Source organism: Phaeoacremonium minimum (genome assembly GCF_000392275.1).
Source record: "Phaeoacremonium minimum UCRPA7 unplaced genomic scaffold PA7_03_scaffold_222, whole genome shotgun sequence".
In the NCBI taxonomy this organism is placed as follows: Eukaryota; Fungi; Ascomycota; class Sordariomycetes; order Togniniales; family Togniniaceae; genus Phaeoacremonium; species Phaeoacremonium minimum.
Window position 1 is genome coordinate 201,435 of NW_006921127.1, and position 24,554 is coordinate 225,988.

At 52.4% G+C, this 24,554-nt stretch overlaps 9 protein-coding genes across 9 annotated transcripts; 5 read left to right on the top strand and 4 right to left on the bottom strand.

The window, feature by feature from the left end:
- Positions 1-3,213: 3,213 nt before the first annotated feature.
- Positions 3,214-4,319, top strand: UCRPA7_3012 (putative glutathione-dependent formaldehyde-activating gfa protein; the record flags this gene model as incomplete). The annotated part of the gene is made up of 5 exons (XM_007915612.1): positions 3,214-3,441; positions 3,503-3,577; positions 3,639-3,685; positions 3,744-3,954; positions 4,011-4,319. The coding sequence occupies 5 exons, from the start codon at positions 3,214-3,216 to the stop codon at positions 4,317-4,319; spliced, it is 870 nt and encodes a 289-aa protein (XP_007913803.1).
- Positions 4,320-4,513: 194 nt separating this feature from the next.
- On the bottom strand, positions 4,514-5,503 carry UCRPA7_3013 (putative ribokinase protein; the record flags this gene model as incomplete). Its single annotated transcript, XM_007915630.1, has 1 exon — positions 4,514-5,503. The coding sequence occupies one exon, from the start codon at positions 5,501-5,503 to the stop codon at positions 4,514-4,516; it is 990 nt and encodes a 329-aa protein (XP_007913821.1).
- A 937-nt stretch (positions 5,504-6,440) lies between these two features.
- Positions 6,441-8,165, bottom strand: UCRPA7_3014 (putative zinc finger protein; the record flags this gene model as incomplete). Its single annotated transcript, XM_007915596.1, has 4 exons — positions 6,441-7,115; positions 7,192-7,289; positions 7,440-7,463; positions 7,520-8,165. 4 exons carry the CDS (start codon positions 8,163-8,165, stop codon positions 6,441-6,443), a joined length of 1,443 nt encoding a protein of 480 aa, XP_007913787.1.
- Positions 8,166-12,966: 4,801 nt separating this feature from the next.
- UCRPA7_3015 (putative acetyltransferase protein) lies at positions 12,967-14,386 on the top strand (the record flags this gene model as incomplete). Its single annotated transcript, XM_007915541.1, has 2 exons — positions 12,967-13,063; positions 13,521-14,386. 2 exons carry the CDS (start codon positions 12,967-12,969, stop codon positions 14,384-14,386), a joined length of 963 nt encoding a protein of 320 aa, XP_007913732.1.
- A 415-nt stretch (positions 14,387-14,801) lies between these two features.
- On the bottom strand, positions 14,802-15,563 carry UCRPA7_3016 (putative histone h4 protein; the record flags this gene model as incomplete). The annotated part of the gene is made up of 5 exons (XM_007915563.1): positions 14,802-14,912; positions 14,961-15,023; positions 15,081-15,168; positions 15,445-15,460; positions 15,521-15,563. 5 exons carry the CDS (start codon positions 15,561-15,563, stop codon positions 14,802-14,804), a joined length of 321 nt encoding a protein of 106 aa, XP_007913754.1.
- Positions 15,564-16,352: 789 nt separating this feature from the next.
- Positions 16,353-17,679, bottom strand: UCRPA7_3017 (putative survival factor 1 protein; the record flags this gene model as incomplete). Its single annotated transcript, XM_007915655.1, has 4 exons — positions 16,353-16,457; positions 16,517-17,318; positions 17,376-17,591; positions 17,657-17,679. 4 exons carry the CDS (start codon positions 17,677-17,679, stop codon positions 16,353-16,355), a joined length of 1,146 nt encoding a protein of 381 aa, XP_007913846.1.
- An 890-nt stretch (positions 17,680-18,569) lies between these two features.
- On the top strand, positions 18,570-18,863 carry UCRPA7_3018 (putative mitochondrial 54s ribosomal protein 19 protein; the record flags this gene model as incomplete). Its single annotated transcript, XM_007915622.1, has 1 exon — positions 18,570-18,863. The coding sequence occupies one exon, from the start codon at positions 18,570-18,572 to the stop codon at positions 18,861-18,863; it is 294 nt and encodes a 97-aa protein (XP_007913813.1).
- A 3,673-nt stretch (positions 18,864-22,536) lies between these two features.
- On the top strand, positions 22,537-23,323 carry UCRPA7_3019 (putative hal protein kinase protein; the record flags this gene model as incomplete). The annotated part of the gene is made up of 2 exons (XM_007915592.1): positions 22,537-22,669; positions 22,731-23,323. 2 exons carry the CDS (start codon positions 22,537-22,539, stop codon positions 23,321-23,323), a joined length of 726 nt encoding a protein of 241 aa, XP_007913783.1.
- A 607-nt stretch (positions 23,324-23,930) lies between these two features.
- UCRPA7_3020 (putative hsp10-like protein) lies at positions 23,931-24,514 on the top strand (the record flags this gene model as incomplete). Its single annotated transcript, XM_007915542.1, has 4 exons — positions 23,931-23,933; positions 24,079-24,306; positions 24,370-24,428; positions 24,490-24,514. 4 exons carry the CDS (start codon positions 23,931-23,933, stop codon positions 24,512-24,514), a joined length of 315 nt encoding a protein of 104 aa, XP_007913733.1.
- Between the last annotated feature and the right edge of the window lie 40 nt (positions 24,515-24,554).

The window sequence follows — 24,554 nt, forward strand, 5'->3', positions numbered from 1 at the left end:
GCAAGGAGGCGGGGCTGCCGGGTCTCCGCTGGTCACTCACTCACTCCTGGGCCCTCCTCCTCCTCAGCCCTCTCCACCCCCATCGACTGAGATAAAATATTCCCCATTAGATGCGCCGCAGGAGACGATACGACGATAGCTTAGACAGCCTGGGAATAGCAGATCCCTACCTGATGATCCCTGCGCGGGCTGCGTCAGTCAAGATGCAGCCATCTGTCCGCCCTGACGCATTGGGAACATCACTGTCTGACCGACCCAGCAGCAATCCACTGAGCCACTCATTGCATCTCGCTGCTTGGGAACCTCCTCCACTCTCGACGACGACCAGGTCTCTGTCGCCGCGCTCCGCCGCTATAACACTCCATCCGTCCTCTCAAGTCGCCCCAGCGAGCCAGCATCGGACTGACCCCCAACTTTTCCACCCCTACCGACCCTTCATGTGAACGAACATCCATGACCAACAAGAAGGCCCGATGTAGCCCGTTCGTACCGCCTACCAGCAAGCTACCTGCCCCTTTCGTTGCCCAAGGGCCGTCCTGTCCGAGTGCCTGACGACGACGGCGGCGACAGCGACAGCGACAGCGACAGCGACAGCGTCCTGCCTCGACGATGACACTCGGGAATCCCATGGCGATGCGTGTGACTGCCCCTCATCTATCAACCACTCTATCTCAGCCTACGCCATTTAGTGCCCCTCTTATTGCCCCTCCATCTGTCTTCCTCGTCCTCGCCCTCACTTGCCTCACAGACGCAGTGATCAAGCCGGAAGTCGCCCAAGGCGGGGTACATATACGGATCGGACAAGGACCAGGCACTGCAAGATATCAAAAGCGCAAAAGTTGCATGCACCAGACGATATTGAGGACCAAGCGAGTGTTCGGAAATACATCTGGGCTAAGTCACCATTACGTATGGCCACAGGCACTTACAACAACCTTCCACCACTAGATGATATGGGGACCAGGTCTGGGGTCTTTCAAAATCTCACCAGTCACCCAAAAGGCGCAAAAAGTTGCTGCTTGCAGCTAAGTTGGCCTAGTTTGAAGAGGTAAAAACGGCGTCATGATTCAGCTCCAGAGTCTAAACCGTGCTTCCCGATTACTGATGACAGCCCGTGGAGAATAGAGCCTCATATGGGGCTTACAAATCCCCTCGCTCGCTTGGACTGTCTATTTCTCCCAAGTCTCGTCGTTCACCAGCTTACACCGTTTGGAGTTTGAGGTGCTATATCTGAGCCCCTTTTAATATCTGGTCGGGGATTTCAGGGATCCTGTTGCCAAAGAGGGGAATTCTAACGACAATCTCCTCAAGTCTCGAGCTCGCATCATAAAATGCAGCCCTTCCAGGTCGTTCTGACTCGTCCCCACACGCCAAGTCAGCCAGCTTCCTCAAACAGAGAACTCATGTCGTCATTAACGATCCATGCCCGGCAACCCTGAATGAGTAGCATCTAATCAAGTGTGCGGGCGCGCTCTCAGGCATCCATCTTATACTACGCCGTGATGTGTGGTCAGCCTGACCGCATCGAGCAAACTGCGATTGGGCAGCGTAGGCGCATCGTAAACTGCAAAACCATGCTTCGTGACTTTCCATCATTTATCCAAATCGACCATCGCATTAAGGTTGGTCGGGAAAGAGATCACGTTGCTGTTTCCTACATGTCACCGGCCGTCTCTGGAGATTGCCGCCCAAAGCACCCTCCATTGTCGCCCTGTGTCGTGGCTGATTTTCAGGATGGCTGCAGGAAGATTACATCGAATGTGCATATCAGCAGCACATCATTGCGGGGAAAAACGCAGGCCACCCTCCACAATCTTCCGAAGAGATCTAGAAGCCAGACATCTTCCGTCCCTCTATGCAACGGACTTCCCATCCGCATCGGCGTCGCCCGATGCGAGAGTACAAGTTGTAGAACGCCTTGGAGAAGCAATTCTTGGTTGAAGCTGGAATGTCGGTCCGCCAGCATCCCTCAGCATACCCTGATTGGCCTGCATTCTCGAAATGACTCTGTTATCATGGCCTGTTGACCTCGCGGCATTGCTCGCCTAGAGGGGTCAGATCGAGCCCTCCTTCTCCAGCATGCTGGGAAAAAGCAAAGTTGATGGCGGGGTACTCTGGACGAGCTGGTGGCTCGTGTTCCTTACATAAGCCCTATCACTGTTTCTGTTTCTTCGGCTTTGAGAGCCGACTTGGGATCTCACGATACGTGGGGGCAAGACGTAAAGGAAACTAGAAACCTGGTCTAGATCCTGAAGACTAGCCAGGGATCTATTATGGAGACGCGTGGGATGTCTTTCTTGTCTGCACCTGCCTTGTACCGATAAAGGTCGCCTTGGGTCGGTAAACTATGCACGCGGGGCCGAGTGCCGGTGTGGTAATTGCGGGGTTCCCGGCTCATACTCTTGCATGGCTCCGGATCCGGCCCCGGAGCAGTCACCCTTTGCCCGGGCCATCTTTGATATCATTCTGGATGCAATTATATCGTGATCATGACAAGTCCAACTCATCTAGAGGCCTGTTTCCTATGACTAAATGGTAGTTCTGCATTGACAACCATATTCTGCCTAATTCACTGGGTTTGTACCGCAGGATCAGTCCGCAGTTTCACAGCGGGCACTGGGGTTATATCAGAAACCCGACAACCGGATGAGCAAAGCCAACGGGCGCCCTCTGCATTCAACAGTTGAGGACAGCTGAAAAATGAGGAAGCTCTCAACGAAACCGACCTCAGCTAAGCCACGAAAAAAGAAATGGCATCTCAAAATGAGTCACCTGATAGCGTGTTTGCATGGCGTTCCGTGCGGGGTTTCTTATCGCGTCTCGTAGCTCGTGTGCCTACAGCACTTCCCCCCTAGACTAATTAGATTTATTAGATGCAAGATAGTGAATGTTTCAGCCAAACAAAAGAAAGATGCGGTGCGACACTTAAGCCTCGTCGCACCTAAAGTTGTCCCGGCTGACTTTTTGCTCCATGAGCAAGCCGGCTAGCCCCTGTGATGCATTGGCAGGAGGACGGGTCGCTGCGACAACGTAGCCTTTCCTTTGGAACTGAAGAAACCGGTGAGGTAGGGGGCGCGAGCTGAGGCCAGCTATTAGTTGCTAGTCGCTTCATACTTAAAGCGAGTCCAGTCCTCCTGTTTCTTCCACATCCTCCAGGCAGCGACTCCTCGCAACACAAATTGAAATAGAGTGATTCGACTTTGATTTGGAAACATGGCTGAAGAGTCTCCCAAGACCTACCACGGCAATTGCCACTGCGGTGCCTTTATCTTTGAGCTGACGTCGCCCGAGATCAAGACCGTCTTTGAGTGCAATTGCAGCATCTGCTCTAAGAAGGGTTATGCCTGGTTGTTCCCTGGTGCCGACAATTTCAAGCCTGTGAAGGGCGATGTCAAGGACTTGACCGAGTACACTTTCAATGACGGCAACTACATCCACAGGGTGAGAGACTATGATAATATGCCATGCCATGCCGGTGACGAAAAGCTGACGAAGGATACAGTTCTGCGCTACCTGTGGGACCCCCGTCATGGCATTTAGCAAGATCTTTCCTCCTGAGAAGAACACCGCTGTTAATGTGTGTTGACTCAACATCTGCACTGAACCAACTGTATCTCAGTTCTGACTCCGTGAGATAGGCGCGTGCTATTCAGGATTTGGATCTATGGTCCTTGGGATCTCATGGGTAGGTGATACGACTTCGTACTACCTAGGTAGTTCTTTGATGTACTGACGCGAATCAGATTTGATGGAGCAGCGCTGGACCCGAAATACAAGCCTCCAGCATATACGGGCCCAGAACCAAGCGCAGAAATTGACGGTGCGAAAACCTATCACGGAAGTTGCCACTGTGGTGATGTCAAGGTTGCTGTTAAAGTCAAACCTCTGGATACCTGGCGCCGAGAAGTTGAGGAGGAGAGAGTCATTGATTGCAATTGCAGCATCTGCCAGAGGGTATGTCAAATTCTACATCACAACTTCTTTTTGATACTGATCTGAAATTCCTCCAGGGTGCGTATGTCTGGATTTATCCTTCGAAGGAACAGGTTGCTATCGAAGGAGAGGAGAACATGACAAACTACTCCTTCGCCAATAAGATTGGCCGAAAGGGGTTCTGCAAGAAATGCGGCGTGCACATTGTGAACGACGTGAACATGCCGCCCGATGGACAGGAGATTGAGCCGTGGCGCGAACGCTTCATGAAAGTCCGGCCAATCACCTTGAGAATTCTCAACGACTTTGACTACAAAGTCCTCCAGGATCGGACACGCAAGGAGGACGGCTGGAAGGATCTCGAGCCGCAATATGTCAATCCTTGAGGAGCTTGATCTAACATGTCAAGCGGGAAAAGCTTATATGTAGGATTGTGGCAGTCATATACGTGAGATGAGAATTGCCAAGTCTTACAACAACGCCAATTATATACGATCAATATCTAACAAGTTTGTGCACGACATATCTCCGTAAGTTTGTGTGAGGTGACTGCTTTTGGATACTTTAAGCCGAATTCTATCTACTGTAACTCATCCCTCCACGGAATCGAGTCTTGTGCTCCCTTTCTCTCCACCGTCTTCGCCGCAGCATGATTCGCCTTCTGGACAGCAGCCACGATGTCAAACTTCTTTCCAGCTGAAGCAACAACCTCCAAAGCATACTGGCCGACGAACGTATCGCCAGCTGCTGTTGTGTCCACGACTGTGGCCTTTTCCGCCTGCAATAGCCCCTTGTCGCCCCCCTTATTCATGTAGTACACACCACGGCCTCCAAGAGTGATAATGACCGTCTCGACCCCCCTTTCGATGAAGACAGCTGCCACTCGCTCCATTCCCTCGAGGGTATCTAGCTCACTCACGTCCTTGCCCGACAAGATTGCCGCCTCCGTCTCGTTGACCACCAGGTGCGCCAGCCCGCTAAACGCCTCGGCCGGCAGGGGCTGCGCCGGCGCCGGGTTCAGCAGCACGGGCACGCCGTCGCTCTTGGCCGCGCGCAGCGCCTGCATGACGGTCTCAAAGGGGATCTCGAGCTGCATGACGAGCAGGTCGGGGCGCGGGCCGAGCTTCGCCAGCGAGGGGCGGAAGTCCGCGGGCGTCAGGGCGTGGTTGGCCTCGGGCGACAGCACGATGCGGTTCTGCCCCGTCGGCTGGTCCACGATGATGATGGCGATGCCCGTCTTGAGGCCCGCGCGCGCCTCGACCGCCGACACGTCCACGCCGTGCGACGACATGTTCGTCAGCAGGATCTCGCCGTAGCTGTCCGTCCCGACCGCGCCGACCATGCTGACGTGTGCGCTGGCGCCCTCGTCGCTGCCAGTGCCGGCGGAGCTGTGCGATCGCGACAGCTTGGCGCATGCTACCGCTTGGTTGGCGCCCTTGCCGCCGGGCGACACAGCGAAAGACGACGAGGTGAGCGTCTCGCCGGGCTCTGGGTGGTGGGGAACATAGGACACTAGGTCAATATTCAGGGAGCCCAAAACCGTGATCCGAGGTAGCGAAGATGAAGCCATCGTGTCGACTGATCAACCAAGTCGAACGACAAGCTCGTGGTTCTGATCAGTCGCAAATGGACGTAGTAGCCAATGCCTGGCTAGGAGTGTATATATCAAAGGCTTTGCACAAATTCGATTGCTGAGAATCAATGCCTTCACCTGACTGCCAAACCAGAGTTCTACTCGATTCTGTAATGTAGTCGGTCTCTTCTCTGCACTAGATTTAGAATACGAATGATGTGACGAACTCAGACGCTGTAGATTTGCGGCATGTCTCAAGCTTTTGATCGGGACTCCATCGGGAGACGACTAGGTGATGCTCCTTCCGACGACGGTGTAAGTCCCCACAAAATCCGTCCTACAGCAAATTCTGTCCCGATAGCTCCAAGCTAGAAGATAGGAAACATGAAACTCACGATTTGAAAGGTGATAATACAATAGCGAATAAATATTGGCTTTAGTGCGGAATAGCGAATGCGTGATAAATAATGTTAAGAGCCTTGCTGGTTGTCTTTGGAACGTAAATTTGGTTGACGGTCATACTCTTGGATTACTTGAATCGTAGGGCGTGTCATGAAGTCGAGGCCCCGCGATTCCCCGTAGCCAAGCGACGAAGCTCCACTTGGCGCCGTCGTCTCGACGAAAGTACTAAATAGAAAGTAGGTAGTTGCTACTGGCTAACATATGGTTGATTTGTTTGTATTTCTTGCTTGTTAGCATTATGTAGGGCCTAAGGGCTTCCTGCCATAGAGTCCCTTCCAAAATCCATGGTATGTATGCTCATGGGTCTCAAACCCGACCTTCTCTGAACGCCTTGACCTGTCCTGTCCAAGACCCGTGGTATCTCATTACAGTATCTATACAGCCGTAAATCCCAATCCGTAATAACCAGACCCTGATTTTCATATACACAATATTATTAGTGAAGTCGCAGTAGCGCCCGCCATGTATGCGCTTATTCGATCTTCTTCCTCTTGCTCGGTCGTCGTACCGTCTCGTCCCCAGAGACGAAGTGGTCCTTCTCAATCTGATGCTGCCGTAAGTTGTCCGGGCGATTCCTGTACTGGCTGTTGCACCCTGGGAAGGGACACTTGTAGATCTTTGGCGGATCCGTCGAGTGTTGCAGCTTCTTGTGCTTCGCCATGGAACCCTTGAACCACTGCGGGGCGCCCTTTGGTCGATATCCGCAGATCTCGCAGCACGAGTTCGCCTCAACTTTCTGTGCCTGTCCGTTTGATGGACTTGATTCAGTCGAGCTCGATGTCGCAGGTGTGGTGTCTGCGGTTGACTGGACTGAGGATCCAGTGCTGGATGGACCGCTCATTGTCTTTAGTAAAGAATCGTCCACTCGCGTTGCCAGAAGCGGTTCCTCAGATAGGAAATCCTCGTCCAGTTCATCAGTAAATGAAGTTAAAAATTCGTCCAGGCAAAGATCATTTGTCAGGTCCATGGGTTCAATTGGGGTGGCACTGAGCTCGGAGACAAGAGATTCAACGAGTGCGATGCCACATCCGTAGTAATCGTTCCGCCTGGATACTCCAGCGCTATCATGGTGCTGGTAGATAGGATCACACAGGCTCCTGACTTGTGGCACGTAATCATCGAAGAATGCTGCTGGAGGCATATAATTCTGTAGGATCAGTTAGCAATCTGCGTAGATCACTTCGAAACTAGTGTTCTGGTTGTGTAATGGAGGACTATCATACCTTTCCAGCTTGGAGTATTTCTAGCTCAACCCTGCGAACACTTCCGATTGATCGCTTCATAACCCGATGATTGACTTCCTTCAATTGCGGATTGAGGCCTGGGAAATCAGAATATTGCTGGGCTAAGACATTCATGACATAGCCCACGGTGATGGCAAATGGACTGTTTGGTGAAGATTCGATGCCGGAGAGCTGATGGTGTTTGGTCCACAATTCGGTTGTCAAAAGCTCATGGGAAGAACTCTCACTGAGTATCACGGAAGCCTCGAGCTCTAAATATATGTTAGTATTAGGATTTGGTCTCGGTAAACCTAATTTGGAGACTCACCATCCAAAAAATTTCGAGCCGCGGAGACAAGCGCATCATCTTTGGCGGATGCCATAGTCTGTCCACTTATCTCACGCTCCTTGCCCTTGACGCTCGGCGTTCTCTCGAGAGCTGCGGACTGGTTCATAATGGTGGCGAGGTGTTCTCTGGTTATGCCATCAGGTCGCCAAATGGCAATTGCGACATCTTTGTAGAGGCTCTGATCAGCGGGAGCGAAGTATCTTGCGTAGGCTAGTGATTGTGCAAAGAACTTGTCGGATCGGGTCAGGGCGTCATCTTCATAGACCACCAAAGAAAAACTATAAACGACATGGACAAAGCACAGTGTATCAATTGCTGATCTTGGGCGTTGGCCATCAAGGAGATTCCGGAGCACTCTCAATCCGTTCGTTGCGATCGTCTTCGCGGAGAGTGTCTTTAGTTGCTCGGCTAAGGGGTTGTGTTGGATATGCTCGATGTTGACTAGTGAATTGACAATGTGCTCCTGTAGCATGTCCCAAGACGAAGACACGAGGTCTTGTGTCTCGGAGCAGCATATGGCTTGTTCTAAACTCTCATCCAAGGGGTCTGGTAGAGATTCAGACTTCTCCTCAGTCAGCACGATGTTCGCAGCATATCCGAGGTCGGTTGTCGGGTTGGCGTCCATTGATGGGAAGAGTAGATCATCGCCGGAGAAATCATCTGAAGGGAGGATTGCAGGTATGTCAGCCGGCAACTCAGAGAACATTTCATGCAAGAAGTCTGTTGGACACGTGTCATTGAAGTTATTCATGTCTTCAGCACAGGTGTCATTAGGCAGGAATCCTCCAGGGCTGACAAGCTCGCTGGCAGGTGAAGTCAAGCATGTACCTGACCAAGCGTTCGACGTTGAGCTCCAGGCAGAGATTGGTGAGATGATTGAGCTGATATTACTCATCGTGCTCGTAGTGGAGCGGACGGAGGAACTTGGTGAGAGGTTCTTGCTTCGAGGTGCACTAGGAGCGGGCCGGGGAGCAGGTCTGACATGACGATACTGTTCAAGACCATGGGTGTTGACTTGGAGGCTCGGCTTGAGACCTGATAACCGGGATTGAAACTGATCTGGTACAAGCATAGACGTATCTGGTAGAGGCTCGGTGATGCTTGGGGGTGGGGGCGTAGGTTGCCAATTCATCGACGACTGGAAAGGGATCATGGTTGAATCAAGCTCGGGGACAGAAAGAAGAAGCGCCTGAGGGTCGATAACCGGATCTGTTGGTTGAGGAGGCCTACGGGTAGGACTGGTTTCTTGTGGGACTGGGGCATCGACCACAATTGAAGAGATTTCGACGGAATCGATCTCGACGATCTCGTTCGATTGCAACTCTGCCTCGATTGGAGATTGTATCTCTAGAGAATCGTAGCTTGGAGGAGGTAGGGAGATATCTTCGCCGTCATAGTCCAGAGTTTGGCCTTTTCTTGGCTTATGGCCTAAGTGTGAGAAGAAGCTCTTGGCCATGGACAGCATCTTCCGTCGCTTTGATGGGTGACCCAAACATCTCTTACACCTGCTGTCATTGAATCTCTCAACCTTCATACACTCGTAGCACCAATACTCGCATGAGGGGAGGTGCTCGCAGTCGGCAAGATGCCTCAGCATCAACTCATGGTTGGTGAACCGCTTTCTACATCGGAGCAACGGACACTCCAGTCTTTCGCTATCACTCATGCGCTGACATGAGTTGCGCTTAACGGCGGCCCAGACAATGAATCTGTGCGTGGCACATTCGTCACGAGATGTTTCGCGGGTTCTGCAAACGTCGTGAGCTCTTATGTTTCTAGCCAGGGACAAATATGATGGGCCGATCGGCTCAACCGCGGACGAGCTTGGGGACTAACACGCATGAGATGGAAGACACAGTTTCGGCTATGGAAGATGAGCCGGAATGAAGATGATCTCGTAGTAGAGAGCGGCTATTGCAAGTATCGGAGGACCGGCGACTGTTGGACGAGTCCAGGGCCGTCAGGTCGGCCTCAGTCAGAGAGGCGAGCATTTTCTTTGAGCTCATGATGAGTGAGGGTGAGCAGGTGGATTCCAAGCCCTTCAAACTCTCCTTGAAAGCCGGTTCAAGGACGAATCGAAGCGAGGACTGTTTGCCATCAATCGATCAATCAATCAAGGAGAGATCCGCCACCCCATCTTTTGTTTTATTTCAACGATCTGCTGTTCCTGGCGCCGGGGAAGGAAACGTCACCAAACAGAGGTCCTACCGAAAAGCAGGACGAGGCAGCGAGGTTTAGGACTTTGGTGTAGGACTTCTGGGGCTGGGGCTCACCAATTGGTTGCCTCTGCCCGCTTGCCGGCAGATGCGAGACGCTGGGCTGCGGGAGCAGCCAAAGCCACTGCCACTACCTACCGTTGCATAGGTAGCTATGGATACTTACTGGCTGTACCTTGGCAAAGCCCGCATTCGCTGAAGGATTCTGCCTGCATCAGCAAGTAATCCTCGACCTCAAGGACTTTCCTACACGAATCTGGCCAATTGGACACCGTTGGGGGCCAAGGCCGCAAGGCAGACTTTCCTTGCGCCAGTATGGACCAGCTGAAGTCGTCCTCGCTGGGATTGGGGATGGATCGGGTGTTTTAGGTCGGTGCTCACTCAACCACCACCACCACCACCACCTCTCGGGATGGCCCACTCTGTGTACTGGAGCAGTAAGATAAGGTGCCTTGTATACAAGGACAGGACTTTTGCTCGTCAAGATAGTGAAATCTCCCATCTCAGTGCGTTCCCACCTCGATGAATCAATCTAAGTCATAAGGCTGACAAGGTACAGCTGAGGCGCCTCTAGAAAATCCCAGGTCTGTCCTGCATGAACGATATCCAGCTGCCTTGAGCTCGAATCTCAAGAAGCAGGACTATGCCATGCTTGAGCGCGAAGAACCTGACTCCGTCCTGACAGAGACACAGCGTAAGCAACGCAAAGAGAGAACCCCGACTTGATTAGGTGAGTGCCTCAGGCCCGTCTGCAGCTCATACTACGATGCGCTCCGGGGTTTCCGAGGTCGCTCGCGACGGACCAAACGATAAGAAGGATACAAGTAGGTGACATCAACAGTGTCTCAGGATTATGGCATACGGCAGCACCATGGAAAGTCCCGTTGCCCACGATGGAGGGTTTCGGGTGGCTTAGGTACGAGCTGCAGTAGGCGTGGGCTCGGCCTTTATCTGTTGTGTTGTAGGCCAAATTCTGTGAATGGTAGCCATTTCATTCAATTGGTGAAATGAAGCCTGGACTACCTTGCACCCACGCCTACATTTTGAACTAGACTAGAACAACCTGGGGTAGCTTTGGGTAGGGCAGCGAGCGGAAACACTGCACCCATGAAGCGCGGCTCACGGGATAAAGTCGACGGGGGAATCATAGATGTAAACGCTAGCAGGGTCTAGACGTGGTTTTGGGAACGGCATAACACCGCAAACAACACCTCACACCTCCTTAGATCGCTTGGTGGGCGTCGACGACGAAGTTCCTTTGGTAGCATATCAGCCGAATACGCCCGGCACGCACAGGCGGCTATCAACCGTATCAGGCGGGAACATAGAGAAAGCTCCGTTTGTCGGTCTCGCACCAGCATATGCCAACCAAAGTCAAGTGCGGGCTGGAGAAGATCGATCTCATCGGGATTTTTGAAAGACTAGCCATGCAAGTCCGTCGTTGACCTCGGGCATCCCAACAGAACTTTACTACGGTAGCGGGCTTTTCAGTCCTTTCCAGACTGTGTAAGCTCAAGGCGTACGGTGTGGAGTGAAGAAAAAGAGGAGAGAGGAGGAGTTGCCGTCGATCTCAGGTTCCATGTTTTGATGTTACGCCTCTGGTCTACATGGCATCCCGTATGCAAGCAATATCACCGTTGATAATCTCGCTCACCACAAGTTATCATTTGATTGCTCACTGGACCATGGAATCGGGCCGGGGTAGCAGCAAGCAGGAGCATTTGCTGCCGGTCAACGATGCCGGTGAACTGGATTGAGTTCGATTGACAGTAACTCAGAAGACGGGGTGACAACTCTTACGTTTGCTTGTGGAGATGGGAGCTGCACGACGTGTTTCGAAAGTTCTGAATCCTCCACTGCCATGCTTGCCTCCTGCACCCCCTACAAAGCTCAAAACGTGTTGGCTTCTTGGGAGTTTGCCTAGTCTGGTAGCTAGCCCGGTCTGCGAGCATCTTCTGATACGCAAGGGGACCTCCATTCAGCGAGGGTAGTAGAACTCCGTAACGTCATTTTTGCGCATTCTTGCGCGGCGATGGTGAACATCTAAACTGCATTCAGCGCCCAGCATTCAAGATCAAACGAGGGCTATGCGAGCGGAGTTTTAGCCGAACGCTTTGTGACAGGCTTTTCTGTCTTTTCTATCGTCTGTCTGCCCGGCAGGACCCTATCACAGGCCACGGATCGAGATCTTCACATGGATGATGTTGGTTGTTGGCGGCGGTCTAGAGTTCAGCCCAGAGGCCAGACTCTCTCCCTTGGGTGCGCTTGGTGCCCTCTGGTGTGTCGCGATGTGAAGCCAGTGAAGCCAGACGGCTGTCGTCGGGGCCTGTCGACCTCCCAAGCCCAATGAACAGGCGACGATTCGACAATCTAATCTCAAACAAGATAGAAGCAGCCCGGGGGTCCACCCGCACAAGTCAATCCTGTGATCACAGAACTGGAGGAGGCTTGACCATCCAGTCGCTCCCAAACAGGAACCGTGGCGCCCTTGGATCGTAGGCGATTGGTCTGGGATGCACATCTTATCGTCTTATCAACCTTTTCCTCGCACACTCCGTGGGACGACGGGCAAGCTCTCGCATGGGATGGTGGATCGCCCCGGGCAATATCGACGTGCTGCTTAAATAAATCAAGCAGACATCCCGTCCGTTCTCGTTGGCCCGAATTTCCCAAGAGCCCGGATATCTTGAATTGTCGTCATTTTCGTATCTCTGCCTTATCTGAGCAGGATCCTCACCCTGTTGTTGGCTGGCTGGGCACGGTTCTGACCGACCGACATACAGACTATCAGACAGACTATCTGTTTGTCCATCCGGGGGCTGGATGGGGGACCCTGACTTTTTTTCTGGACTATATCTGTTTCGACTGACATATGAGAACCCTCCCACTCGTCCATTTATTCCATCTATCTTATTTTAATGACATTTCCCAAGCCTGCGGGACGCTACCCAACTCGCAGAAGGACCCTTGAGGCTGGCTGGCACGACTGCACGAACACACAGCTTTCTCCTTCCTCTTCGACTCTCGCGGCAACGCAATTGCTGCGACCCTTCTTACTTACGGCGCTACACTAGCCTGGCTCGCTAGGGAGAAAAGGCTTGAATTGCGGCACTCGACTCGTGGCTTCCTGAGCTACGAGGACCCCGCGCTGGACGCTCGCTGCCCGCCGGAAGGACTAACACACCCAATGAAATGGACGCCTCTCACCACATGGCCGCTATACGGGAGCTTGACCTCAGTGCCTACCACTCGCACTCAATAGCGGACAGGATCAATGATGCCGTTCCTGGCCTCAAGACCAGCACCGGTAAGAGCTAGATGATTTTTTTCCTCCGATTTCTTTCTTGCTCTTCACGAGACTTAAGTAAGGCCGCGTGTCCGTTTCATCATCTTCCTTTGCATAACTGGAAAACCAACGCCTGTGTCAATTGAGCGACCTGTGTTGGTCGACCGAGTGCTGAGCTGTGGCGGCCACGTTCGGTCACGGAAACGGCATATCCACGAAGTTACGGCCAGAAAGCCCGAAACAGCACAGAAGACATAGTCGCGTGCTCAGATCAAGTTGACACGTGTGGACTTTTGCTCTACAATTCAGTTATAGCACCTGCACAATAAGGCTTTTCACCGTTGTTGAGTTTGTGAGGCTCGACTTACAGCGAACCCTTGCGATTCGACCTTTTCAATAGACTTTTGCACTTTGGGCACGGCTACTACAACTTTCTGAAAAGACCATTCGTTCTAACCGCAACTCTCTACTTCTTCAGCCTTCTTCACATTCCTCCGCGCGAACCTGGTGCTTCCGCCCTCGGCCATGGCCTCCAACGTGAGCACGCCGCTCTTGGAGCCGAGTGTCTCGCAGACACTACCGCCGCCCTCGCCCTCTCCTCTCGCCCAGCCGCCCCAGACCGACCTCGACGGAATACCGCCTCTGTCACTCGACGTGTTGGCCAGCCGAGACGACAAGGTAGACGCTTTCAAGCTGGTCGCGGACAGCATAGCGCAGCAGCGGCAGAAGGCCTCCCTCAACCTCGTCTTCCACCCTCTCCTCCTCGCCGCGCTGATCGGCGCACTCTCCTGGGCCGGCCACTACGGCTGGGTGACGCGGTACAAAGACCTCGGCACCACGCTGCTCCTGGTCTCCGGGATCATCATGACGTACCTCATGGGCATCCGCTACCTCAGCAGCCCCTACATCCGCGTGGCCGAGGCCCTGAGGTGGGACTGGCTGGTGGCCGACGACGGCGAGGAGGACACGATCATCGGCAGCCGGTTCGGCGACGAGATGATCGGGGCGCTCGTGTTGCGGCTCGAGCCGAACCCCAGCCTGGCGGGCAAGAAGAAGAACCGCGCGCTCAGCCTCAAGGGCGGCAAGGGAGTGATTCGCGCGTGGACGACCAAGCTGCGCTACAGGAAAAGGGGCGTGGGCAACGACCTGCTGCACGAGGCCGTGCGGGTCACGCGCGAGAAGTGCGGCAAGGACGCCGAGGTCGGGTTTGCGCAGGAGCACGCCAACAGCACGATGGTGTTGCCGAATTTCTTCAATGGGCCTTTTAGAAAGCAGGAGATGCAGGCTGCCAGGACCCTCGAGAAGGTTCTTGGAGAGTGGGAGGGAAATAGGAGGAAGAGGTGAATTATATCAGTTCTAATGGTTAGAAAGCATTCTCGTTTGGGCGAGTGGGTGTACGGCGGTAATACGGGTTATTATAGAGGTTTTTGGGATACTTGATACCTACTTGATACCACGATAGACTTTCGCTAATAAAGCTCGCATGTCACGTTAACCAAAATGATGGGTATGCAATGAAAACAGTCCTTTGACCAGAGGGTCGGTCTTATGTGCGGTAATGTACACTCCCTAAGCATGTTCCGCCATGCCCTTTAGCCAGCCAAACCATTTTCTGGTTAGAATATACAGCAAAAATTGAGAAACACAGTCATACCAAACCCTTAAAAGCCGCAAAACCATGATACAAAGAAAAGAATCGTTAATCGTAATGCGTTCCGTTTGCTCGTCGAAGAGAGCGTAGCAAATCCATGTAGACAGATCAAGGCGAGGCAGCAGCTGCCGGGATACCATGACCCTTGCGTGGCTCATTGTACGTCTCGGGATCAAACCCGTAGATCGGACGGCCAATACGCTTCAGCGCGAAGAGGACCTTTGTGATATTAGCCCGAAGCTGTCAGAGGAAAACTCGAGTACTTACATCATGGATGGTGATGGTCTTTGCATTTCGGTACTCGGTGAAAGTGACACAGTCCTTCAGAATCTATTCTTCTATGATTAGAAGCATGCCTTCATGTTAAAGGCGACAGGGCAAGCTCACCAACTCCAGTCTGGCCTTCAGCGCCGCGCGGATATCGTCGTAGATGGAGCCTGAAATGCGCTTGACACCGCCTCGTCGAGCCAATCGTCTATGACAAGACGGTCAAATGTGAGAACTAAACTCGAAATGAAACAAATTGAAGATCTTCATATGAGACAAGTGAGAGCAGAAATCTCAGATGCCAAACCGAGCAAAACAAACAAGCAGACAAAGTGTAATTTATAGGAACAAGCATGAAAATGACCAAAGAAGGGCAAGCAATGAAACAGAATCCTCAGACAACACTCAAATTGACAAATGACAAGCACAGACTAGCTTCCGTATTCTGACGACGGCTTCTTGCATGAAGGCTGCATTTACTTACCGAATAGCGGGCTTGGCTATTAGACAGATGGTCAGCGTGAGTAAACAGGAGGTGATACGGTATTGATTCCACTCACTAATGCCACGGATGGTATCTCGGGGGACTTTTCTAAATCCCATGACTCAGTGGTTAGCTATCACGTTGTCTCATCTCTGATTTTTCGTGGACGAGACGGAAGTCTACCTGTGGCGTTTACCACCCAAGATGGTCTTTCCACCTACGGCTCCGGGGCGCTTCTTCAAGGCGCTTGGCCCACCGCGCTGTGGGATTGTCGGAGGCATATTTGCCTGATCTGGAAAGTTCCTGTGTGATAGACGACAGTTTTCGGTGTTGGCTGTCGTGAACGAAAATAAGGATGGACCGGAATTTGAGGCGAGGAACCAAGCTGTCGTGCGGAGGGGAGTTTGAGGTTGTGAGATGGAAGGTGTGTGGCTGGCTAGAACCGCACAAGGCAGGCACCCGCAGTAAACATCTCCAAATTAAGGTTTGGAGGGGTGCTGGACGATAAGACTGATTGATACTGTAACAAAAGGCAGTGACGCGGGGGTAGTCTAGAGCAGCAGGTAGGTGGTCACGCAGCACCCACTTGCCCAGACTGGCGCCTAGTTCACCTACCAGAAGAAGGTATCGCAAGAAAATATCGTAATCTCGCAAGGGAAGGAAGTACCCGACAGATTTCGAAATCGGTAAGGAGCAGATAGCAGTGATAGTAGATACCGTGATCATTTATTATTAGGTTAGGTAGTATCTGACTCTGGACCTGTGTCGGGAGTATTATGACAGGGGACAGAGTATGTTAAAGTGAGGATTTCATGCTGTACCAACGAGTGACCAATTCTAGGATTCTCAACGCCAGAACCCTTCATACCCAATGTGATTACAATGCTATACTTTATGCCTGGACATCATTACTCAGAAATGAAAGTGGCTTCGCTGAAAAGTCTGCCCTCTTCTACGATTTCAGGATCGTCGCCAATCTTGATCTTTAAGGAGAGCTTCTTCGACGGCATGTACTAGACACGAGTTAGCAGGAGCTAAAAAGGCATCCAAGCCAAAAGCTTTGACTGCTCACCTGATATATGTATGGCTTGGTACCAACCGCCCCAGCGACAATCTGCTTGACGAAGCCAGGGACCTCCGCCATAACATCTATTCTATCAGCACGGTCTTCAACATCACCCTCAAGGATGGCTTCGACAGTCTTGCCATCCTTGGTCGTTCCACTCCAAGTGAACTGGACGGTCTCAGGCTCCGGCCAGTCATTAACGTTGTCCGTCTTAGCTTTCAGGTGCACAGCCTTGTTGGCAGAACCGGCAATGAGAATCTCGCCGTCCTTTGCAATGCCGCCCACATTTACCACGGTGGATCCATATGAAGGTGGTGTGGTGAAGTCCATCATGATCGCAGAGAAGGTCGGACCCTGGAAATCGCAAAAATTCCACCTCGCCGCAGCATGGTGGGGCTTCATGCCCTGCATAGCATGGGACAAGAAAGCTGGACCCGTGAAGTCGATAGGGCCATCGGGGGTAGTGATGGTGCCTTCGGCGCGGCATCTGGGCCAGAAAGCATGTCGCATATAGCCCCAAGGGTTGGATAGGTCTGTTCCGTATAGCGTCTTGCCGTCCTTGCCAGCAACGAATCCGGGCGCCTCTTGCTTCAACGTGAGGTTCACGATCGATCTTTCGTCCGTCATCGACTTTATGGTATACGTCTTCCCATCCTCAGACAGCTCTACTGCGCAGTCCGTGCCATAGAAATTGGCCTTGTCCTCGCTGAACTCGTGGTCCCGCAGCTGGGTGGAGCAGAATAGCGGCTCCCTCTCCTTGTTGGGATAGAAAACCTTGGAGACAAACTGGACTGTTATATGAATGCCGCTTCACAAAAGGTCAGCGGGCTATCCAAGAGGGGGTATGCCTGGACGACAATCATACGCCACGTTGCTATAGAGGACCTGGACAAACGCAGTATGCCCTGTCGGTGCCATCAAGTAGAAGGTCTTGGTTTCCACGTTGGTCGAGTCCAAGACGATCCAGTTCATGTCATCTCGGGTCAACTCCGTGTACGGAGTCTCTTTGGCTTCCTCGGCGACCGACTTGATGGCGGATGGGCCGTAGATGGGCTCCTTGGTGCCGGCCACGTTGGCCAACCTAGAGCACCCAGCAATTAGACTCTGTTCGTCAACACTTCAAGTCTCAACCCCGCCCAGACCTACTGTTGTTGCGCCCATTTGAACATCTTCGTGGGCAGTCGCTGACACAAATGCGAAAGGAGCGAAATCGAAGGTCGAGGATTGAAGAGATATTTTGCGCGCTTGTAGAGATTGAGAGTCGTAGGAAGAATGGAGAGAGGAAAAGTTCACCGCTTTGGGCGCCCTGGTCCAGCCTGTGTAAGTTTAGGTGCACGAGGACAGTACTAGAGGGGTTGGCTTGTGGCGCTGGGATGACAGCACGTCACTGGGGGCACCAGTGCCTGTTCTCCCATTGAGCGCGGCCGTCTCGGGAGACATCAAACTCGGCTCCACTGAGGAAGTCCCTTGGCGCTGAAGACTTGCTGTACCTTGCGTGCCTTATTAACGTTAAAAGGAACGTGGCTGATGTAAGGTGACCTACCAACCTAACCAAAGGCAGGCTGAGGTATGGGCGGCAGGTCGTACGGTTGCAGTGGATGCAAGCGTGGTAGTGGGACCAGTCACAGGCCACCGCTGCGTGTAGCTTGAACTCCAAAAATTCAACCACCAAGAGCCAACTGCCTGGATTGCCTGCACGCATTCATCATCAGCGACTGCGCGGCCAACCCGCACACAGCCCAGCGACAAAGGCATACGCGTCCCCCGTGTATGTAGGATTTCATCAAGTCGAAATGTCGAGGGCACGCGCAGCAGGTGGGGTGGACCAGATTGTGAAGCTCATCGTGGGAGCCGGACAGGCCAGCCCGAGTCCTCCAGTCGGTCCAGCCCTCGGTAGCAAGGGTATCAAATCTATGGACTTCTGCAAGGTAGGCGCAAACACATTTGGCAGTCACTTGCAGTTTGCATCAATTTCTCCGAGTGTCTGTTGTGTTTTGGGCTGACATGTGAGAAATAGGAGTTCAATGCCAGGACAGCACATATCAACCCAGGCACTCCAATGCCCGTCCGAGTCACAGTACGACCCGACAGAACTTTCCACTTCGATGTTCGGACACCTCATACGTCTTGGCTACTCCTCAACGCGGCCGATGCTCCAGCAGGCAAGAAGGGCAAGAGGAAAGGCTCCAGCAATCCCGGCAAGGAGATCGTTGGCACCCTGAGCCTGAAGCACGTCTACGAGATCGCGAAGATCAAGCAGACCGAGTTGAGATTATCGGGACTATCATTGGAGGGGCTTTGCAGGTCAATAATCTACCAGGCGAAGTCTATCGGACTTGACGTTGTTGCGTAGACTCTGCTCGGAGGTAGGAAGAAAAGGAGGACCTTCGAAAGGAAAAAGGATCAACGGGGCTATCGAACACCCCTAAAGACGAGTTGTACGACTATGATCTCTGTATATATAGCTGTACTTCACACATACACCGTACATGCTGCGGGATTTGGCGCATTGGACAAGAGCTAATAAGATATCCAATTCTACTTCAGGGCCGCTACCACTCACAGCTACGCCGTCCATGGCGAGTTTGCGACTAAAAATATTCGAGTTGACCCCGTTTGGAAATGATTTATCGGATCAAAAGAGTAGTGATCTATAATCTCTCATCGTGACACTGTTTTCGGTGTTTTGGCGGACTGTACGACGTTCCTTGCTTAGTCGTGATACAAGCCAAGAGGCCAAGATACATGTGCCTGAGGTGGTGTCGATCACTTCCAAGTTGCAGTGCAGGGCGAGGCTCAAATTCTTCATATTAAATTCAGCCTCAAAATTTGGAGAAAAGGCACATCACAGCCTGACTTGTCTGATTCAGGGTAGAGATAACAAAAACTCAGCACTTGCTTCCTACAATCCATCGGAAAGCACTTTTGTGTTTCATGGGTCTGTAGGGCAACTAACTTCTACCAGTTCGATCAAGGAGCTACGTAAGCAAGTATCAAGGCGCAAAATCATCAAACAGATCTTGTGAGATATAGACACCAGTGGTTCTGTTACGTTATGCCTTGCCAGCAAAGAGTCACAAACAAATTCTTTTCGCAGCCACTAGGTCCACAGCAGCAGACCCTCGGCCAATCCAGGAACAAACTCTGTGACGATGTGCCTGGACTTGGTTCGGCTTGCTGTGAAAAAGTCCTCAAAGCTCTTGAGCTATGGTGCCGGGCCGAAAGATCATAGGGCTATTTTTGCCCCAGGCGATGCCGAACAGGCCTCTTCAAGTTGATTGCAGTGAATAGAGCGTGGGGCTAGAGGTGCTGGGCCTTGTAACAGAGATGACAAGCCCACAACGTGCTTGCCAAGCTCCTTCATGTGCTAGCCCTCCCGATGCCAGCCAGGCCGGGGCTAGTCAAAATACGTGGAAAGCTGATTGATCATCGCGACGGTCCCCGATCATATGCAAAAAGGCACGGCGGCGAGAACAGCTCTCCTTGCCTCATTGAAGTTAGCGAATGAAACTGGCTTCTCCCCTGATCTCGATGTGTCGTGGCTGAGACACATCATCATGATCTAATGGGGATTTGCAACGTGTGCCGCATTGGGGAGGTGTGTCTGAATCAGGAGCAGTGCGAGATGACGAGGTCCGCCGCCCAGAGTTCCGTTCCAGAAGCCGAGAAAAATTCCGTGAGTCTTTCGGCCTGGGCTAAGGTAAGCGTTAGTGACTGGCATGTGTGTGCGTGGGTGGGATGGGTGAGTAAGTGAGATCCATTGTATGGTACCTAGGCTCGCTAGGTAGGGTAGGGGTGGGTAGGTGGCTGTTTGCGCTTGCGTTTGGGGCAGAAGAACCTGAACGGGGCGACGGCCAGAGTGGATGGGAAACGAAAGAGCAAGCCCGTCCCGCTGACTCCGAAAAAGGTTGGACTAGAAAGATACCTTGCATCCCCGCGGGCAGCCGGGTGCAGCGAAGGTACCGCGACGTACCCCCGGACTAGCTGCCCCACCACGAGCTTTCTCATCCGTCACCAGGCGCCTGCATTTGGGCGTCTCTTCCGTCTCTACACTTTGCTTCGCCTTTTCTGACTCCCAAAAAGTCTTCGTGACACTCTCTTCGCTCGTCGTCGAGCCCCTCTGTCTTTCTCTTCTTCTCAGTATCTGTATTCACTAGCAAACAATGACGAGCGCGCCGCAGGAGACGAAGCAGGACCTATCGGGCCAACACGATCAAGGTGAGCGAAGCCGCTGCTGCCCCTCTATCTCTGCCCTTTCGACCGCATCCGGCCCCACCTCATGAACTCTCGATGCTTGCTGCTTGCTTGCTTGCTTGACCAAAATGGGAGATCCTCTTGTCTGACATCAGCGTCCTCAATCCTCTAGATATATCTCATAAAGCGCCCGATCCGCCTCCTAGCGATGACAATGGCAACGCCAACTCCGGCCCCGCGGTTCGATTCAAGTCGACGGTGCAGGAGATTGCTGCACCAGAGAACGTATCTTCAAGCTTGCCTCCGATCAAAGATAGCCCACTCAGCGAGCCAGCCGATGTCACTCCCGCTCAACTAAGAGAGCTTTCAAAGTCACTTCAGGGCACTCATCTACAGGAGCGCCGAATGAATATATTTTCCTTCGAGCCATTCTCTCTACCTGCATCCAGAGTACGTCCTTGTAAAACGGCAGTGTTCAATTCAATTCCATCCGTTCTCATGTCTCCACGGCCATTGGCCTCAATTGCCCTTTCATGAGCATGCCAAGAGGCCTGCAGTCCATTTTGTTGAATTAAGCGAATATTACTTTTGTGACTTTGATGAAGCTGACACATGTCTCTCTTTAGACGGCGTCTCATGAAGATGACTCCCGAGATCCGAGTAGACAACACACACGAAGTTCAGGAAGCCACCACTCACCCCTTTTGAGCCCTAGGGGTCCGGAAATGCACTCCCCACCACTCACGCCCGCTGGGACCGATGGAGTTGAGGGAGAGTCCAAGCAGCTAGAACATGGCAAGGAGCCGGACAAGCCGGCGATCCGTCGTGAACTCATCACCCCACAGGAGTCTACACAAGAGACATCACCTCCGTCATCCGTGCGAAAGCTAGTTCATAGGCCGTCTTCTTCCGATGATGTACCGAAGCGTCCGGGCTCAGAGGAAGGGAACATCCCGCAAATGACCGAGCACAGAAGAGGGCTTTTCTCTGTCGGACCCTCGGCGGGTGGATCACTCCCTGTTTCGCGCGAGAATAGTCCTTCCCGCGCTTCTGCCTTCTACTCGCGGCCATTCACTCCGGCCGGTGAGAGAGATGATCCATACGCAGCGAGCAAACGTCAGCCTCAAAGTAGCAATATCGAGCCACGATTTGTATTTTCTCGAAAGAAGGGCAAAGTATCGCCCAGCTCATCAACCATGAGTCTTCCACGATCATCAGTCGACAAGCGCTCTTCCGCCCTTGTCAGCGCTTTGGGGAAGAACAACGCCGATCTTCACCCAGACGATGCTTCCAGCTCAATGCACAGTAGACAGGGATCTATGGCTGATTTGAAGCGGTTCTTCAAGATGGGCAACCACAACAAGATGAAACGAGCCGCATCACCTGCATCATCTATCAAGTCAGGCATGAGAACTCCTCCCAGTTCAAGATCGGCCGTGCAAATACCGTTCGGTGATGACCATGGGCTATCATCAAAATACGGAAAGCTCGGCAGGGTTCTTGGATCAGGAGCGGGAGGCTCAGTGAGGCTTATGAAGAGAAGTGAGGACAGCACGGTTTTTGCTGTGAAAGAATTTAGGCCGAGACACTCCTACGAGACCGAGAGAGAATACGTCAAGAAATTGACTGCTGAATATTGCATCGGCTCATCACTACATCACGGAAATATCATCGAGACGCTTGACATTGTTCAGGAGAAGGGAAAGTGGTATGAGGTTATGGAGTACGCTCCTTTCGACCTCTTCGCCATTGTCATGACGGGTAAAATGTCAAGAGAGGAAGTCTCTTGTTGCTTTCTTCAGATCTTGAGTGGAGTTACCTATCTCCACAGCATGGGACTTGCTCACCGGGATCTCAAACTCGACAATGTCGTTGTCAACGATCGTGGTATTATGAAGATCATCGATTTCGGTAGTGCTCATGTCTTCAAGTATCCTTTCGAAAACAACGTCGTTTTGGCTTCGGGTGAGTCTTGGAAATAATTATCCGTATTCTATGTCAAGGATTTCGCTAACAAATCAATCAGGCATTGTGGGTTCTGATCCCTATCTTGCTCCAGAGGTCTACGATGAGCGCAAATACGAACCGCAAGCTGTCGACATTTGGTCGCTAGCAATCATATTCTGCTGCATGACTCTCCGGAGGTTTCCTTGGAAGGTGCCCAGAATGACCGACAATTCATTCAAATTGTTTGCTGCGGACCCCACTCCCGGGCATGACCCCAAGAAATTAAACCTTCCCCTGCCCCCGAACAAGTCCACGAGCGCTTTGAGCGAGATTCCACAACGGGACATGTTCCCAGGTGATCCCGAAAAGGCTCACCACGCTCCGAAGCACGAGGGCGACAAGCCCCGGGCTTCCCATGACGGTGGCAGTGGCGAGAAGAAAGAGGTCATAAGAGGACCGTGGAGAATATTGAGACTTCTTCCTAGAGAGAGTCGTCACATAATCGGACGGATGCTCGAGATTGATCCGAAGAAGCGAGCCAAGATGACCGAGATTCTTGAGGATAGCTGGGTGTCCAATGCGGTCATTTGTAGGCAGATTGCGCCTGGTCAGGTCATCAACGCGGATGACCATACTCACATCCTGGAACCTCCTTCGACACCGGCCAAATAGAGTCGGCAGCTCTCTCCTTAGATGTGATTTTTTTTTTTCTCTCTCAGGATCCGGCGTACTGGGTGTTTAGATTAGGGTAGATTCGAGACTGAGCGGTTTGACATTTTCCGCAAGCGATGGTTGGGCATAGATGCTAGGTTTGGGTCAGTTGACACCACGCTTCTCTTGTGTTTTGTCACTCGATGGGTTGGAGAGGAGTATGGCAGCGGGTCAGTTTGTGTTTCAATCCAACTATGTAGAGCTGAGTACATGCTTTAAAGCATCTCCTGAATCAACTATATATCTTAGTCATAAATACAATGAATGTCTCTACTTGCCATGGAGTGCGCTGTGCCGTCGAATAGTAGACCTCGGTATTATAATATCCTAGACCGGGAGCCCCAGCTCTCGGGCCAGTGGGGCGGGCTCTGGCAGCTTTCTAGTCGCTTCAGCGGGCGGCATCGGAAATACAGGCTTCCGGCCCCTGCGAAAAATTGCTGATCTTCTAGATGTTCTTAGAAGCTCTGCATCGCTAGCATCAATTTCCCCCGACCAGCTTGCGATTACCAGTCTTCTTCCCAATTGCGACCAATTTGCCCTCAGCATTACACCGCATCACACATACACAATGGTCAGTCATCTCATGCTTTGGCTTGTCAACTAGTCACCTTCAGAAGCTTGTATACACTTTGCGCGAGTTCGCATTGTGCCGGCTCCTGCTTCCGGACAACCGCATCCCGGATACTCTTCAGACAGACGCTGACCAGTAGCTCTAGGCCACCTCTCTCCGATCAATCAAGGCTCTTGTCCCTCTCCTGGACAGAGTGCTCGTCCAGCGTGTCAAGGCCGAGGCCAAGACCGCCAGCGGCATCTTCCTGCCCGAGTCCAGCGTGAAGGAGCTCAACGAGGCCAAGGTCCTAGCCGTCGGCCCCGGCGGCCTGGACAAGGAGGGCAAGCGCACGCCCATGGGCGTCGCTCCCGGCGACAAGGTCCTCATCCCCCAGGTATGGAACTATCGCCCATCATTCAGATAGAGAGCAGGACAGTTGTGCTAACAAGACGTGCAGTACGGCGGTTCCCCCGTCAAGGTCGGCGAGGACGAGTACCACCTGTTCCGGGACAGCGAGTGAGTTTCCCTTGCCTCTCTCTTGCCAAGATACCAAGTTACTGATGCTCTCTACCTACAGGATCCTGGCCAAGATCAACGAGTAAACACAAGATACCCACGAATTCATAATGAGCGCACTTGTAT